This window comes from Glandiceps talaboti, chromosome 1 (assembly GCF_964340395.1).
Source record: "Glandiceps talaboti chromosome 1, keGlaTala1.1, whole genome shotgun sequence".
NCBI lineage: Eukaryota > Metazoa > Hemichordata > Enteropneusta > Spengelidae > Glandiceps > Glandiceps talaboti.
The window spans coordinates 21,049,998-21,069,298 of NC_135549.1; the positions used below are offsets into that span (position 1 = coordinate 21,049,998).

The window sequence follows — 19,301 nt, forward strand, 5'->3', positions numbered from 1 at the left end:
GTCACTGCAAAGACATTCTGTTTTCCCAGTCTTGTATTCTAACAATCCCTAACCCTAATGTCATAGTCTATCACATGTATGTGAGTTCTGAAAGTGCGTAGGTAAACAACATCAATATACACATGTATGTCTTAGACCAAGTGTTTCTAAATCTATAACAGTCTCAACACAATTGCCATAATGGCTGTCTCTGAGTTGACCTTGCAGTTTCCATATCATAGTTGAATTATGCAGGTACTTTTTAAAAGATCATCCAAAACGCTTCCAAAATCAAGGACAATATTTGAATCACAATAAATGTGTGACTCAGGGCTGCCATCTGTATATCTACTATTGACAGGGTCAATGACCACATTTCAGCCATGCTTGTGGTAAAAAAATGAAATACAATGTATTTACCCGCAACTCAAAAACTATGTTACCAATCAAGTGTCGATATAACCCTACAGGTGTACATGTTTATGTAAAATGCACTGTCAGGACAAAGGTGGTATACATACATTTCTTTTATGTTTTCCAAAAGATACGGTTGTAAAACTTTTCACACCTATAGATTTTAAACAATTAAAAAAAATAGATACATATATTATTTCCAAATCATGGTCAGTGGCAGTTTTTCAGTTTTCTATCGCAGAATTAATGAATATCAAAATGTCAGAATACATATGTAAGGCCAAAAAAAAAAATATGTTTGGTTCTGGTCAGCGCGCGCGTGCCCTGAATACCCCCGCGTCGATCCTTTTTTTTCCGATAATTTTTGCTTTCCCGTTCCTTATTTACAATTCCCCGTCGATCAACACTGTATGCAAGGCTAGCGGAAAAATTTAACTCGTGTGATGGCGCACTTCTATTTGGTAACGGGTACCCTTTTCTTCTCGTACTGTTGCATACCCATAACCCCCCGTACGATATGTGTACGTAATATGTACGATGAGCGTGGTTGATGGGAATCACGGGAAATAGTGTGTTCACTGTGCTGGGTGGTAAACCGCTCACATGTTTCGAAAATGTCTGAAGTTTGAGTACATCGTGAGCAATCGAAATGTTGATATCAATTCAGCTGACTTTCGAGGTGTTCTTAGTTCTGGTGATCGTTTCGTTCTGCCTTCTGAATACAAAGATTTTCCTGTAGCGTAAGCAGTTAGCTCTGGATGTATGCGCTACGATGTTCGACACGTCTTTCCAGCTGCGATGAGATGGAAAGACGTGTCGAACATCGTAGCGTATACAGACTGCGTATCAGACTGATGATGGACGGTGCTCGAAAGAAAACACTGCCTCCTCTACGTCCGTTGGACAGACCTATTTCTCATTATTTAACGTTACAAGTTGCACAATGACACTATACAGTGGTTGCAAGGCAAGACTCATTATTATCTTGGATGGGATTATAACTGCAAATCACTGGGCGATAAGATAAATTTGTAAATGTGACTAGTGATGCCCTGATGGATGATTGATCCGCATCGTACAAAACTTGCCATACAACAGTGCCAACTTCCAGAGTTGTATGACATCTTCCGAGAGCATGTAAAGTGTCAAAAATGTGTATTTACTAATTTGCAAAAAAAAAAAAAAAATTACGAAAAAAAAAAAAAACGCGCGTCGTCGCACCATTTTAGAAAGTTTACCCTGACCAGAACCAGATTTTTTTTTTTTTTTGGCCTAACCTATAAACATGAATTTTGTATAAGTATAGCTCCCTCTAGTGACAGCTTTTGTGTTTGCTACAACACTGCATGAATGTTATAATCACATAATCACAATGTGATAATACACATCACATATACTTTTAAGTGAATGAGGATTGGGTCTTTATTTTGGATTTATCATTTAGAATTAAACAATTTTATGATAGCTTCAAACTTGAAAAACATATGCCAAGTCCTTTTTTGTAACTCAATAAATTGCAAAAAATTAATAAATGTGTAAAATGTTTGTTATTGTATGTACAATAACAAACTTTTTACACATTGTTTTAAAGCATTTTGCAATGCATTTAGTTATAAAAGCAGACTTGATCAATGTTTTTTCACATTGATTTTTCAAGAAGGAATTCTAAGCCACTATAAAAGCATTTTATATATTAAAAATCCCAAATAATTACCCAAATCCTCACCCACTTTAAAGTCACGGTACAACCAGTGAGCTGTTAGTTTGTCTGTCTCTTTTCTCTTTAATTCTTATTACTACTTGTACTAATAAAACTGTACATACAAAATGTACACTACCATTTACAACCATTGTATTCTGTATCAAAATTCTACATATGTACAACCCACGGGCCAGTAAATACATTTTTATTTACTGTTCATATTAAAAGCAGGGAAAAGAACGACATTTTGAAAATGAATATTATTTCAACGATCGTGGAGATGTTCAAAATGTGAATATAATGTGTATTGCTTTGGTCATGAAACTGATTAAAACTAGTATTTTTAGGGGAGTATTTCCAGTGCAAACCAACAGAGAGAGGGATCTGAAAAGTTCTATGGTTTTGAATGAAACTGATACAGGTCTATCATGATAGACAGTGGATGGTGAATATACATCCTCAGCACTTTCACCCCTAATTTCGGTCAGCAGATTTATAAAGACTGTCCTGTAAAGATCTTTAGAAATCCAACAAATGGTTTTGTTTTTACAAGTAATTGTGTAAACACCTGCCCACCTTTATTCCTGTAATGTTGAATGTTGAAAAATCAATATCTGTCATCACCCCCACTTTGTGCATACAGCGACCACACAACTATCCCACACTGATCAACATGTGGTTGTATGGCACCCTCTATTGACAGGAGTCACACAAGAAAGAAAGCAGAAGCCCCAGCATCCAACTACGCCAGGCAGTTCATACATCAAGAGACTTTTTTTAGGATATAGATTGTACAGTTATATTATTATGTGTGAATTGTTTAATTGAGATGAAGAACTAGCAGTGTTGTTTGTGTTTAGTGAAAATGAAATTATGTCAGTATTATTGTTCAGACAATTCAAGACAATTTTATGATCCATTGATAACTGAGAAACGTAAGGAACATAAAATGAATAGATAGAGGAACATAAAATGAACATATAGACATACCTGTATTCGATATAAAGTTGGTTACTGACAAGGTAGGTAGGTATGTGTGTGTGTGTGTGTGTGTGTGTGTTTATAAGTGTTTATAAGGAGAAAGTTAAGGAGGGACATGAAGGGGAGATAAATTGGGAGATAGGAGGTTAAGGAGGAAGGAGAGAGAGAGAGAGAGAGAGAGAGAGAGAGAGAGAGAGAGAGAGAGAGAGAGAGAGAGAGAGAGAGAGAGAGAGAGAGAGAGAGAGAGAGAGAGAGAGAGAGAGAGAGAGAGAGAGAGAGAGAGAGAGAGAGAGAGAGAGAGAGAGAGAGAGAGAGAGAGAGAGAGAGAGAGAGAGAGAGAGATATGGCTGGAGAGGGGGGTTTTTCATATGTGTTTTAATGGACTTGATACATATAATAGATGCAACTTTATGATGTTTAAGCTTATAAGAGCCGGACAATTGTGATGCAATCAACTCTTCCAACCTTTTCAAATCCATCCTTGAACTATCGAAAATAGTGCCATAAAACATGGTAATTCGTCTAAGTGGGCGCATTGTGCAGCTAGGATATGTAAGCAATTTAGAATCTGACATTTGCAAAATTTATGCTTTACCTCTCTACCGTAAAAATCACAACATGACATTTTAATTAATTGTCAAGTCAATTATGCTACAATATACAAACTTTCTACATCTTGTAAAAATTTGACAATTTTGAATATTTCCAAGTGATGCTTGATTGAACACAATACAGCAGTATTCGGATTACGTACTGCTGTAATCAGAGCTGTGGACGTAATAGCGATTGAGAGTTCAAAGAATGTTACATTGCTTTTTTTAAAAAAAATCCCCTCGCAGGTCAACTCAGTGATCCGTGTACGCATCAACTATACAGCGCCACCAAGAGTCGAATTAACAAATGATTTGCTTGAAAAACGTGTATATACGAGTATATCCTTTCATTGTCACGATCTCTCACAATCTGATTAAAATCTGATGTAGTTAAACTTAAAGCGGCTAGGTGTCTTTATTTACCTCTATTTCCATCGTTTTGTGTAGTTTGTTTTGTTCCGGGTGACCGTTGCATTCCCACGGCAATCACCCGGAACAAAACAAACGACACAAAACGATGGAAATCGAGGTATCTAGCCGCTTTCACCACATCAGATTTTAATCAGATTGCGAGAGATCGTGCTGCTATTTGATAATATTAGCCGGTTTTAATAAAATTGACAAACCACAACAGATCCAAACAAAATTAAACGGCATCACATCAGTGAGATCTAGAGTACTTACGTCAGCACTCGTATATTACACTAGTGATTAGAGGCAGTGACAGGTTTTGATACGGTTCGCAAAGAATTAAATCGGCCTGTCACGATTCACGGCAAATGCAAGAAAACAACAATCCGTGAAAGCTGTAGGCATTGTCAATCACACTCTGTAACAGAATCTACCATGAATCACATATTGCTAATTAGGAAATGGGTGAAATATCGCCGATCGTAAATTGGTGGTTTACGGTAGAGTCGTTAGTGTTCGTCATATTGTTCGCATAAGTTAGCGTATTATTAGTCTGGGTGCCAACGTAATTTCTAACTAAACCACGGAGCTGAGGTGTAAATCGTAACGATACCCGTATAGGAACTAGACTAGCGTATGTAAAGCGTGTGTACAGTAGGTGGTATGGTATGAATGAAGTTCGTTTGTTAGGCAAAATGCAAACCCCAGGATACTAACCCAATTTATTTGGAAGGGAAGCAACACAGTCTATACTATAAGTCAGTATAAATATAGTCCTGTCATCGTCTATAAGGATCTGAACAAGACAAATTCCGTGTTTGACCATGGACACATTTAATATCACTAAAACATCCTTTGTTTGACGAAACTCGGCAAAACACACGTACGCGCGCCTGGTCGTCATATTTTCGATTTCGTGGAGTTCGCTGCTGTCGATTTGGCCTACTTTTATGAATAAACATAAATTTCCTATTTAATGTTAACATCTGTAACTTCAAAAATGTCACAGATTGAGTCCCCCCCCCCCCCCGGTCAAATACTCTACTACTACTAGTAAGAACAATGCGAAGTACAGATCAAAGTCGCACGCATATCGCAGACGATGTCAAAAATGACACACATGTGACGGATGTCGATTCTGAGTTTATTGACGAATTATTTCGTTGCCGGGCAATGCAAGGATCCAGCGATTTCAGGAATTATACGTGATTGAAAACACTGCAATAAAATAAAAGAAACGAAATAAAGTCAATTTTATAATGACTTACCTGTAGCAAACCATTTAGGCCTAACCTAGTTTACGCCAACGTATTCTCGTCGTCGCATGTATTTCCCACACGGTACTGACTACATCATGTCAAGTCACGAACGATCCGCGCTTCGATGTCATTTCGAACTGCGTTCGTCTATCTATGTGGCGGCACATCCAAACTTCAAAGTATACGGGCGGGCGTGTTCAACGAGATAGCAACTTTTCAGCAAACTTACTGATAAACATCGCACGTAAGCCATAATCATACAGCCGCGCAAAACAGCAAGACTTCGCCAGGTGAGATGTTCATTCAACATGGAATCGACGTCTCCGTGCTATATCCGTGCCGAATATCAAAATTTTGAAAGATTTTTTTTCTTCTCGGCATGGGCACCGCTCACCGCAATCATTTTCCATTTCTTCTTTTCCGAAGAGTTTCCAATATCCATTCTTTCTTGTAACGTTGCCGGCGTTTTAACTCGTAATATTTCTGGCTTACAGTACACTTTTTCTTCTGTAGAACTAGTAGCATTGGGGCCTCTTCAGTCAGTCAGATACGAATCTTTTATGCTGTGTGCATATATTAGAGGCAAAAGAATCATAGAATAGAAACCAGGAAACGTCGTGACGCACGAAACGTCCATCATGGTCTGGGAGTACTTCAGACATGTAGTTTCCCATGGACTTATTAACGTTGATTTGTGTAACGTATCGACGTCACTCAGCACTCAGTAAGTGTTGCCATGGCAATCCTTGCCAATGCGCAGCATCTGAAATCCGTTCCGTTGCGTTGTGACGATGACGTGCATTGAATGAACATAGTAAATGCTGACTGCGTTGTATCCCATGACCGTGTTTAGTCGTCTGCCACTACTTCGGTACTCAGTGACGGACACGAAGCCGATGGAAGTTTCATTTATGCTAGCTAACTAAATCGTCTCTGCTAGCCTGTTGTATCTCTCTCTCGCCACCTTCTGCTCTGTCCCCTTCTTTTTTCCCAACGGTCAAGCTAGCTATCACGAGTTTCTCTCTCTTTGTTCGCCGCTGGCTCTACTTCGGGAAAATACGGAAGTGCGTCTGTAATTGAAGGCTTCGATACTGACTTGCGGGCTAAACTTCACCAATATCAGCTGTATCTGACATTGGTATCCTTGAGTCTGACAGCTGAACAGATTCAGTATTTGCGTAACATTTGGATGGAAATTTCTTCACATTGAGCGGAAAACACTGACTTATAGTGCTGTGTGATAGGTGAGATAACAGCTCTCGGTACATTTCTTTCACGATTTTAAATTTCATTGTTAGTCCCGTTTTGTTAATATTATAAATGAATATTTTACACCAGATTAATTGAGATATAGGTACGCTTGTGTATACTTTGATTTCTTTTGTTCATAATAGAAAGGTAATTCATTTCGTCTTTGTTAGAACTTGACTAGTGAATTCATTGTCATTTCGCCCGGCGTCGCGTATGCATTTTTTTTTGTTATTGATTTGTGACAAAAAGTTGGAGTACACAATTTTATTTATCACGACATTTCGATCATGACAACCAAACCGTGATTTCCCGTGCCCGGAGGTTCGTGCATTCATTGATTAGTTGAACCGAAACATGTGAAATAAATAGACATGAATTTGAAGACGTCACTCGCATGACGTCACGATGTTGGCCTTTCCGTGTTGACCTTCATTCGCTCGATATTTTTTTAATTCACGGTGAAGGTTTAATTTTGCGAACTCTTCACGAGTCTCTATATTCGCCCACGATCCTAGTTATATATTTACACAGTTGGGTGTTCATGAGAATCGTACTACATCGAGTTTTGACTTTAAATTTTCATCAGGCAATGACATATTCGCACCAAATCTTGAAAGAGGAGAATCACCTATCTTCGCACCTCATTCCGCCAACGCATTCCTTTTAATGACATTCTGTATGTGAATGCAAAACCTTTCAAAGGACTGTGTCTTTATACATAACTGACTTATGAATAACATCCTTTTTATCTGATAAATAGTAGCTCATGATTTTGAGAAAGACAAATTACACTGAAGTGTTGGTGTGTGTAAATTCAATTAATATCAACGGTTTGACTTGTGGCCATCCAGAAATAAGTCATGAAAACATTGAATATAAATGAAAATGTTGTAAAAAGAATAACTAACTAAATAAAAATAAAGAAATAGCTATATCATGAAGATAGATAGATAGATAGATAGATAGATAGATAGATAGATAGATAGATAGATAGATAGGGAGAGAGATTCATGTAGGTAGATAGATAGATAGATGGATGGATGGATGGATGGATGGATGGATGGATAGATAGATAGATAGATAGATAGATAGATAGATAGATAGATAAATAGATAGATAGATAGATAGATAGATAGAGGTAGATAGCTAGACAGACAGACAGACAGATGGATGGATGGATGGATGGATGGATGGACAAAAAGCCATAAACTAGTATTTCCAATAATTTTTTTAAAATAAAGGCTCCAGTGGGTTTGTTTCTATGGATATACAGTAATACTGAAGAATGTTACTTTGAAAACTGAAAACAAAAGACAACTATAATTGGTGTACTGTGTAGTTTTTCTGTAAAATATATGCAAATATAATAATAAATAAATAACTCCAAAATAAATACCCACTCCTCATCCATATAGCCACTTTAAATCTGGTAAATTCCTAAGTAAATTAACTATTTCAATATGACATTGATTTGTGTACCTTCCAAAGCGTAATATTATTTAATATTTGTTTTTATTTTTGTAAAATCTAAATATATCTTCAGTTAAACTCGAGTATAATTGTTTTTGTTAAACTTGTGAAAGGATTAAAGAAAAGAGGAAGGACAAAATGTTTTCATTATGCTGTTGTTTTCAAAAAAGGAAGGTTAGAAAGTCAACGTGTTTTCTTTTTAAAACAACACAACAAACGTGTTGGTAGCTACAGAACTGATCTCCTGGGACATCGAGGTAGGTCATAGTAGAATGTCAATTTGGGAACATAATGGTGTTTTTTGTCTGGGGGTTTTGTCTACAAGAACTTACTTTTGAGAATAGCCGTTGATATCACTACCACGTATTCATATTCATATTTGATAGGAAAGATCTGACTGATACAACGTGCCGTCGTCTTTGTGTGATCATTCTGTTGCGTTATCTTGTATTCATTGTATTGTCTTCAGTTTATTAAAGGGGTACAACCTGAATTATGTGTTTTGGGGCACAGTCTTTCCTACGTATTTAAAAGGTACCTGCTGCATTCTACTTACTCAGGCATACTTGGTCACCACTTGCAAATTGACTGAACTCAACCTGATATAAAGATATAACTCATAAAGGATCCAATCACATAATATTCATGCATATGAAAAAATATTGCGGAAATTTCAAATATGTAGTCAACTGTTCTAATAATGCTTTGAGCGACCTGTAATGTGATGTGATAGAAGACATGCTTTGACATTAACATTATACATACACAAGAATAGTTTAGGACAATTATAATGTCATAGAAGGCATGCATTCACATAAACATTATGCCGGAATAGTGTAATCAAGGTTTTTTTGTAAGTATTTTCACTTGAATAAATATTGTTTACAAACCTGAAGCGTTTTCCACTTTAAGACAAATCCTAGACTGTGTTAAAAGTGTTGTTCAGCCCTATCAGACTTCTAAACCACTTGAGCGATAGCTGATAGCAAGACACAAATGCTATATCTTACATACTATTACTAGGTATTAAAGTCATTGCAAAGTGGATGCAAACAATGTACAAAACATAATGTTGGCTTTCAACCTCATTTTCATTGTAAGGGTGAAACAAGTTGAAGATAATGCAGTCCCTAAAGTTATATTTTGAATACAGTGTCTTTAAAATAATAGATGTACGATTAAACTATGAGCATACTACTGTTCGGTACTACTACTAGTACTATGAATAATAATCTTTTATTTATACTGGATAGTTCTTTTAGCATATATGTATAAGTGCTTATATAAGTCCACAGTGACGACTATCCCTCATGGGTTCAGTGTTAGTGCAGGATGAAATCGGAGTGTCCACTCCAGGGAAAACCTGTGTTTTCCAATAGAATGAAACTGAATGACATTCTTCCTACTTTAATATAGGGTGGCAAATTTAATCAAACTCAGATGAGGGTTGAAACCCTGACTGTAGTCACGGTGGTAAGAGGCAATATGCTTACCACTCGGCCACCGACAACCCCCTCAGAGTAGCTATTTCCATAGTAATTAACCCACCTTCATAGAGTTTATGTATAACATTGCCAAGGGTATGGGTGGTTCTTATTCCCAACAGCCATGCGAATGAAATCTGTTCACAGTCTCATTGTTAAAGATAGGAAGAACCATAGCGGAGGGGAGACGACGTGTGGAAACCCTGTAGCATATATTACCAGAGCTAAGTTTTACTGTGTTTTCTCACTGTACATGTAGTGTGTGGCTGGTCATTCTACATGTCCATGTACATTGAAGTCTATCAACTGCTGAGTAGATGTACCCCTTTAAAGTCATAACAGCTAAAAATCCTGGCAAATTAATAATTCAATTTTTGTTCAAAATGTTGATCCACTTATACTGTTGGACCTTGCACTCAGATCTCATTCATAAAACAGATATTATTTTTTTGGAAAAAAATATATTAAACGTTTTGAAATCTGATTTTGACAATGGACCTAGTTAATGAACACATTCAGTGCACTTATGTTGCTATTGGCAACACCATCACCTTATAAATGTATTAAACATAATTTCGGTTATCTGTGATTTTTTTATCAACATAATTACCAAGAGAAAGTTTGCTGTAACAGCTGCCATGCACGATGCTCAACATTCCTCACTAGAAGTAGTATAACTCAGTAAAGTATTGATAATTGATTTTTGTCCATGGGGAGTAAACATGTTTCCTGCCATTTCTAGTATGTCGTCAGTAGCACAAACATAAGACTAAAGTCAGTTTTTGTCAGGTATTATTCACTCTGTCTGTTTCATTTCACACAAAGAAATAAAAGAATGTCGCTTCATACACGTCACTTTGAATGGTGAAATTCTTGAATCCATTCATGGATGCTAATATTTCAATGTGATTTTTTTTTCGTTTTTTTGTGAAGACAATAGAATCACATGCATAACTGTTATTGTTATGCATGGGTGAAAGGCTATTGTTATGTAAATGAGTATAACATGGAAGTGTCAATACAAAGGCAGGCAGTCTGAACAATAGAAACTGTCTGACTGATAACCATTGTGGATGTATCTCGGTTCCCGGTTTGTGCTCAAAATAATCCTTTTTTTTCATCTATTTTGTGATTTCGAACCATCAACATTTTCCTGTGTATGAATTTGCTGGTACAGCTACAAGCAGCTTATTGAATGTTTTATTTTCTGAATCTTTATTGCAGGGGAGGTTAGTGTCCTCACGTTTTCCGTTCTGTTAGTGTTAATCCACTTTGTATTGTTTTGTTCAGAATTTTAACTTCAGAGGCCATGAAATTCAATTGCATAGGAGAAATTTTGTCTTACATGTGAAATCAATGTTTACCTGAGTGTATGTTATTTTAATATATCCAAGTTTATTATTTGAGACCAGTTCTGTAAGTGAGTGAAATATTCAATTGTAATATATGAAGAAAAAAAATAACTGCAAATGAATTGTTCATAGATGCCAATGAAACGCTCAGTGTAATTAATTATTAACTCTTTTGGAGAAAATGTGAAGAAAAAAAAATCACTGCGTAATGTATTTATGTTGGTGTGTGTGGTAGGAGATAGTTTTCCTGTATATTTGCACCAACTTCTTTCAAATCAGTCGTGAATATGCACCAACTTCATTCAAATCAGTTGTGCCAATTTGTAAGTTGATTCCCCTTCTACCCACCATGATTTCACAAAGGACCGCTGTCAATACATAAACTTGTGTTAAATCAACCTCTGCCTGTGATATTTCACAGCATTATGCATGTATGACTTCCTCGCTAGCATAGCAATGAGAGTTTTATTGCCACGAGTCCAAACTTTTATGTGAATATTTTAATATAAACCCTATATATAGTGTACCTGTGGGAGTTGGTAAATGTGTATTTTTAGCGAAGTCCGTTTGTCAATGATGAAAACAGATTCCTTGATTTGCCTGGAAGGTCACGTCTCGAGGAAGTTTGATAATGTCAGATACACCATGTTTGTGTTTCTGAGAGCTGACAGCACATTAAAATCCATATTCTATAGTTGATTTTATTCACAAGTATTTGACAGATCAATGAAGGAAACCCTGGCTGTCGGTAAAACGTGTGTCGGCGACAGTAACTATGTCCTAGTTGTCAATTCTTGACAAATCTAGTATGTCCCAAATATTTTGAGACTGATGAAAGACAAATGTAGTTAATGATATGATAACATGTATGTACCATGTGTGATAGTAATGTTTATATACAGTGTAGTTTCAATTTTCTGATAGTGTAGATTTTGGTTGGTTGGACGTAATAGTCAAGAACTGATGACAAATATTTTGAACTGATGATGTAGAACTCAAGAATTGATGATGTAGATACATATTTCAGTGATGTAGAACTCAAGAACTGATGATGTAGACACATATTTGAGTGATCTTTTTCGTAGAACTGAATGGCGACTGATGATACATGTATAGATAGCAGTTTTGATATCAAACCCATTAGAGATGATGATGTAGACAAGGGTTGCAGTGATTTAGAAGTCAAGAACTGATGATGATATGTAGGCACAGGTTTGAATGATGTAGAATGCAAGAACTGATGATGTAGACACAGGTTTGAGTTATGTACAACCCATGAACTGATGATGTAGACACAGGTTTGAGTGATGTACAACCCATGAACTGATGATGTAGACACAGGTTTGAGTGACGTACATGTACAACCCATGAACTGATGATGTAGACACAGGTTTGAGTGATGTACATGTACAACCCATGAACTGATGATGTAGATACAGGTTTGAGTGATGTACAACCAATGAACTGATGATGTAGACACATGTTTGAGTGATGTACATGTATAACCCCTGAACTGGTGATGTAGACACAGGTTTGAGTGATGTACATGTACAACCCATGAACTGATGATGTAGGCACAGGTTTAAGTTATGTACAACCCATGAACTGATGATGTAGACACAGGTTTGAGTTATGTACAACCCATGAACTGATGATGTAGACACAGGTTTGAGTGATGTACAACCCATGAACTGATGATGTAGACACAGGTTTGAGTGACGTACATGTACAACCCATGAACTGATGATGTAGACACAGGTTTGAGTGATGTACATGTACAACCCATGAACTGATGATGTAGATACAGGTTTGAGTGATGTACAACCAATGAACTGATGATGTAGACACATGTTTGAGTGATGTACATGTATAACCCCTGAACTGGTGATGTAGACACAGGTTTGAGTGATGTACATGTACAACCCATGAACTGATGATGTAGGCACAGGTTTAAGTTATGTACAACCCATGAACTGATGATGTAGACACAGGTTTAAGTTATGTACAACTTATGAACTGATGATGTAGACACAGGTTGTTCAGAATGATGTACATGTACAACAACTAGGTTGTGAATTCAATATTTCTATCCAAATATTGGTCTTACCATTCTATCAAAGAACTGATTCTTGTAATATCCAAACATGTGTATGCTGTCAGAATAATAATTAGCATAATTTATATTCTTCAATAGAAAATTTTGAAACCAAATTTTAAAAAAGTTGTAAATAATGATGTGGTTTAAAAGACAATATTAAAACATAATTGTGTACCTTGAAAACTATATGTTACATTTTTTTGTTTGGTAGTAACATCCAATATAAATATACTGAAAAAAATGTGTCACTTGTAGTGAGGAAGGAATGTTGAACAGTGTCGTTACTTTCACATATTTTGAATGGACGTCAGTCAGGTAGTTATCGGGTTCAGATTAAAGCACTCACTATCAACTCTCAATTATTCTAGAATCGTATCGATTTCAACGAGTTTTCCACCATTAAAGAATCTAAGTATTTGTACATGAGTTACACTTCCATTATGTAAACTTATGGATTGTTGGAGGTAGTAATACAAACTCAATATTCATATCAATAGAGCATGCACAAGAATCTATATGAAGCGTTTTTACATGGTGTTGACGTCATGGACCCTCAAGACAGTATTAAATCTGATGTATGCACATGTAATGAAAAGTACATTAGACAGAATTTGTTCCCCCAAAACCTTTTTATCAGAAGGAGATTCAAATTTATTGTGTGGAGAGGCTCGATTTGAATAGTTAGTTTCCATAGCAACATATCGGTAGGAGTCTAGTTTTAGACATTTTCTTTTTAGATTTTTCACTCGTCTACATTGTATATCATGATCTCTACCAACTTCCGTAGACGAGAAGTATTTGTTTTTTAATTTGAAATCTTTGTCTGTGACATGTAATTATTTTAAGCTATGGTCACTGTCTAGTGCCTACGCTTTACGTGTACATACATGTATTTGAATGTGTTCTGTTAATATATAAGACATTTTGTCTGCTGAAAACATGCTGTGATGGAAGGTGTTGTTCCATCTTGAACCCTGTTCTAATCTTTTGACATTTACTAGAGGGTTGAAATCATAATAATATTGACAGTGCAGGGATTGGTGATTTTTATGATGAAATGCCAGCATACTAGTACATTTGTATCAGATTATGGATGGATAGCATTCAAAAGAAGACATTCATGTTTAGTTGGTTTCACCTCAGTTTTCCCCAGCCAACTATAAGGCCAAAAAAAAGAGAGAATTGTTTGTGGTCAGCGTGCACATCACTTAAATACCCTTGCATCAGTCTTTTTTTTTTCGTGTTTGTACAGCCTATGCAGTTTGCAGATGAGGGGAGGAAACAGAAAAATAACCTTCCTTACTTCAGTAAAGAAAACTACATTGTACATGTACATGATCATGAACAAGCAAATAACATCTGTCCCACATACACACTTGCTCTAAAGTACTAAATAAAAAGAACAGTAACTGTCATAAATAGTAGATTTAGTGACAGGTTTGTTGATAATAAAAAAAATAAAATAAAAAAAAAGATTGTGTCGATGCAACACTTTAGACAAAATGTCCTGACCAGAAACACTTCTCTTTTTTTTGGCCTAATTCTGTTTGGTTTTCTTTCCCATGTGGAATATTTGTCTTTAAAGGGCTATGTTTCATTCCCAGATCATTGCCTTAATTAGTGATCTCCTATATTAGTGGATCCATAAGGATTACATGGAACCATTTTCTTTTTCGTTAGCAAATTTTTCTACAACCATGGCAAACAACAGTTTTTCACAAACATATGTCAATACTACTGCTTTGAACCTTTAACAGATTTGATCTTCACCAGAAACCCTGGTCAATTTCATGTTTATATTTGATTGTGACTGATTTTAATTAGTGTAGATGTATTAATATTGACACTGCTTAAATTTAAATAATTTACTATGTTGGTTATTAATAATTCACAGTTTAGTTTACTGGATGGACAAACTGACTGGGTTTCAATAAAATCAGTAGATTTATTGAAATAAGTGTTAAATTACAGTGACACTGAGTGACTTATTAATTTTTCGTTTACACTGATCTGTATTCAGACATAATTCTATTGTTACAATGTTTGGAACTTTATCTGTAGAATTCTACATTAAATGTCATTTTATCGTATGCTCAAAATATAATACATTTTGACCAAAAATTACATTTTAGGGACACTTTTTCTACCCAAACGTTAAGACTTTAAATGTTGTGTATAATGTTCACATTAGAGTGGTAGTAAATATGTTTAAGTTTAAATTTTTGCTTTTAAGTTTCCTTTTTAAAATTTAGCATACATTATTTAGGATAGGTAGACCCAATGGTTGATTGGGGGAGGGGGGGGGGGTTATGTGGAATACAGTTTCATCCAAACATAAGTACAACAAACATGAAAGGGAAAATCAAGTCAAACATATTTCTGCACATATATTGATCACTGCTATCAACTGACATTTGATTTTTGGTGATAAAATTTCACCTTGGTAACTTATTCAACTTAATTGTATAAATCTTGTAAACAAGCCTTACTGCACTTCCATGTTTTCTGCCATTTTTGGGATTTCTGCAAGGCACTGTGGGAAAACCTTGTCGGAAATGACATCATTGATTAATACCAAAATCTCTCCCTGTCTTGTCTCTTGTTACGTTCATAGGCCTCACGCTGAGCATCATTACCATAGATGGACATGAGATGACACTTTCATGAAAATACAAAAAAAAAATGTACATGGACAAAAATGTATACAAAGTTTGTTCTTATTTTTCCATAGGAAAAGTTGAACAATGTCAGTAATTCACTATTAAAAGTTATACTAACGATTGGTTGGACCTTTCCTTTAATACAGATGTGTTTTTTTATTGTAGGAATAGATACAAGGATGCGTTTCAGTGTGGAACCTCTACCAGGCAAGAATGGCTATCAACAGGTATGTGGTATCTTCTGTTTCTCATCTTGAAGGCAATTTCTGTGTGTGTGTGTGTGTGTGTGTGTGTGTGTGTGTGTGTGTGTGTGAATTAAAAAAACAACACAATATCATGAAAACAGTTTATTCTACTCCGATTTTAAAATGAACTTTTCCCCAAGGTACTATAATTGTACATATTTACTGTGTACTTATTTCAGCCTTACCAGATATTCTGTAACTTTTTGCCATATTTCAATCATTTGCACACCTTAAAGAAATAGATCAAACTGTTGATGGCACTGTATTTTATATATTGGCTTGATGTGTCACAGTGTGTATGGACGTGTACAGTTTATGTCTTCCAAGCAGCCATCACCTCAGAGTACCCCATACAGGTTTCAGTATAGTTTTGCATGTTCAATACAACTAATCAATAACGTGATCACTGCCAAGTGTGCAAGGTCTTATTGTCTACTGATTTATTTATTTGTGTCAATGTCAATGCAAACAAAATTTCATTTTTAAGATGAATGAAGTAATGATAATAATAATGATGATGATAATAAAGTGTCGTGAATAAAGTGCAAACTGAATTACTTGTTTCTCACCAAATTGTAAACTTGTTGTGAGATGTTCATGGTTTTTTTTATTAAACCTAGACTAGGCTATCTGACTCGGTATAGTGGTGGTCAGTTGTCAAGAAAGTTAGCCACATTGAAGTCTCAGGGCTAGATCACTATATGTACATCCACTTGTCGGTGATTATACATGCTGTAACATGAGGATAACTTTAAGAAGAACAGAAATTATGAAAAAGCATTCTTCTAGTTATAACTATTCAGGTTGTAAACCAAAAATTGATGATTACAACTCCGGTTTATACTGACACTGCATTTTATCTATATACATGTACATGTACATTAAAGAAAGTTTTAAATCTGCTGTAAGGTTTTGCCCTATCAATAAATACTAAGTTGTAAAAAATGAATGCCAAAGTTATTTTGATAATCATACACATATATCAATTTACAATCGAACTTTAAATTTCTGGCCAAGATATCTACCATTAATTGTGAGATTAAATTGTCAAGGTTGTTTGGTAGTCTTCAATTTACAAAGTAATTATAGATGGATTTTAGTTACATGTGAAATAATATGCAATATAACAAGATGATAATGAGAATCAAATCCATGTTTCAGGATCAGCTCAAAAGTACATTTACTGCACAGCATTATAGTTTACCACTCAGGTGTTACCTCGGAGATAAAAAATAATGATCTTCGATGAAAGTCCATTTACCTCCTCTTATTGATAGAAATAATGATGTACATTCATTAAGTGCAGGTGCATTTGTAGACAATAAAGGAAGTCGGGTATATCATTATAATTGGCTTGTAGAGAGAATAATATCGAAATGTAATTTAAGACCAAGAAATATGAGATGCATCCTTGCTTATTCAGACTGAAAGATATTTTATGTCTCAAGTATAGTCATATGTACTGATTTGTTGGAAGCATCTACAGTGATTACTGGTACATCTTTCACTGAATTGTAGCATATTTTGTTACTCAATTCATAAAGGTTGGAGTAATTTTTTTAATAACATCAAATGTAATCTTGTCATTTGAGGTATTACTTTCCAAATTGTGATTTTCCTTCCCATGTGGTAGAGTTGATGTGTATATAGATGGGGTAACTAGAGGGAAACTTTAATTCCTTCTACCCAGATAGTAAAATTGCTGTGTGTGAAAATAAGGCATCACTATAGAAACTGTGATTCTGCCTTCCCAGATGTTAGAGTTGCTATTCCTCCTGCCCAGATAGTAGAATTGCTATGTACACATGTATGTAAATTGTAAATTAAGTAACTCGGGGGAAACTTTTTGATTCCTCCTGCCCAGATGGTACATACATGTACATTGCAGAATTGCTACATGTAAGTGTTCAATCTAGGTATTGATAGGGAATCTCTGTTCTTTGCTGTCCAGACTATAGCATGTCTTATAAGTTATAAGACCACCTTTAGGTGAATTTAGCTAGGATCATCTGTGCTACCACTTAATTTAAGTGGTTTCTGAATACTTGAATGGGCACTTAGTAATTTCAGTAAAAGGGTAGACAGTTCGTGATGTTGGTTTTTGAATGCATTCACTACTGATATCCACTCGGCAATTTACGATTTCCTATCTCGGAAAGCCAAGCAAAATAACAGATGTGTTTCTCATTCCTTTAACAACTCATTTTAAGAGCATTTTAACACAAAACCATGGTGTTCTTATTTCCATGAAGATTTCAGCTTCATATTGAACAAACTGATTTCAGTTTGAATTTATGCTTGTTGTGAAAACTCTATATTTAAATTTATACTGTACACGTAAAATATTTAATATGTACACTTAAACCTTAACATGCATGCGATTTCAAAACCTTGTCAAAATCAATGAAAGTTAGATCGTTAAAATAGAATGTATTTCAAGGACAAATTTCACTGAGAATCTTCAAATTTTCTTCAAATCCCTCCAAACTTTGCCATATGGAAGCATACTTCTGTTCCTTTTGAAATAATTCAAGAAATTTGTGGTACACTGTCTTGTTTTCAAACCAATCGAGAATCTTTTATTTTCCCATAAAGTTAACATCGTAATTAGCAGCCATATTGGATTCTAAAATGGCTTAATTTTGACGTCACTTTCATCTCCAGTTCAAAAATTTGTACAATGACCTTTGGGGATAGAGAAAGTGATTGAGTTTTCTTAAATAGTAACAACAAAATTTTGAAAATTTTATTTCCAATGGCACATTCCTCATTAAAATATTAATAATTGAATATGCAGAAGATTCAAATGTATGCATACATCTACATGATATCTGTGTCCAACATTGTCCCTTCTGTTGTGAGTCAGGTGCTGTTGTTAATTGGATTTTCTTAATCAAACATTTATCAGAGTGAGTTCAACTGGAGCAGTGAACTTCATATAATATAGAATGGTAATCATACACCGAGATCAGTGCTGTCCAGCTGATAGGCTTGAAATATACAGTGTATGCATGAACTGAATACAAATCACCACCTAAAGTGAACCCAGCCGTGTGAAGTCTAAAACTTTTAATACTGCCCTTTAAAAATACTGTGCAAAATTGCATTTGTTGAAAACAATTTATTTATGTGATTGAATAAGTTTTTGAATGAGTGCTGGAGTTTGATCATGCTGCTTATCCGGCTGCTTACTGTGCAAAATTGCATTTGTAGAAAACAATTTATTTATGTGATTGAATAAGTTTTTAAATGGATGCTGGAGTTTATTCATGCTGCTTACCCGGCTGCTTACTGTGCCATTATACTAGATTGCTGATTCAGTACTATTACATCAATGTGACATGTATGGTCTTAAATTACTCAAAGATAGATGTTAAGTATTCATAAAACTTCCTAAAGACA

General features: G+C 35.3%; 1 protein-coding gene across 1 annotated transcript in view; it reads left to right on the forward strand.

Annotated features, from left to right (window-relative positions):
* The window catches only part of LOC144437225 (TBC1 domain family member 30-like), a 72,949-nt gene that overhangs the window by 14,991 nt on the left and 38,657 nt on the right, over positions 1-19,301 (forward strand). The window contains exon 3 of the mRNA XM_078126126.1: positions 15,820-15,881. Within this exon, the coding sequence (XP_077982252.1) occupies positions 15,820-15,881 (62 nt within the window). The remainder of the gene's footprint in view (positions 1-15,819; positions 15,882-19,301) is intronic.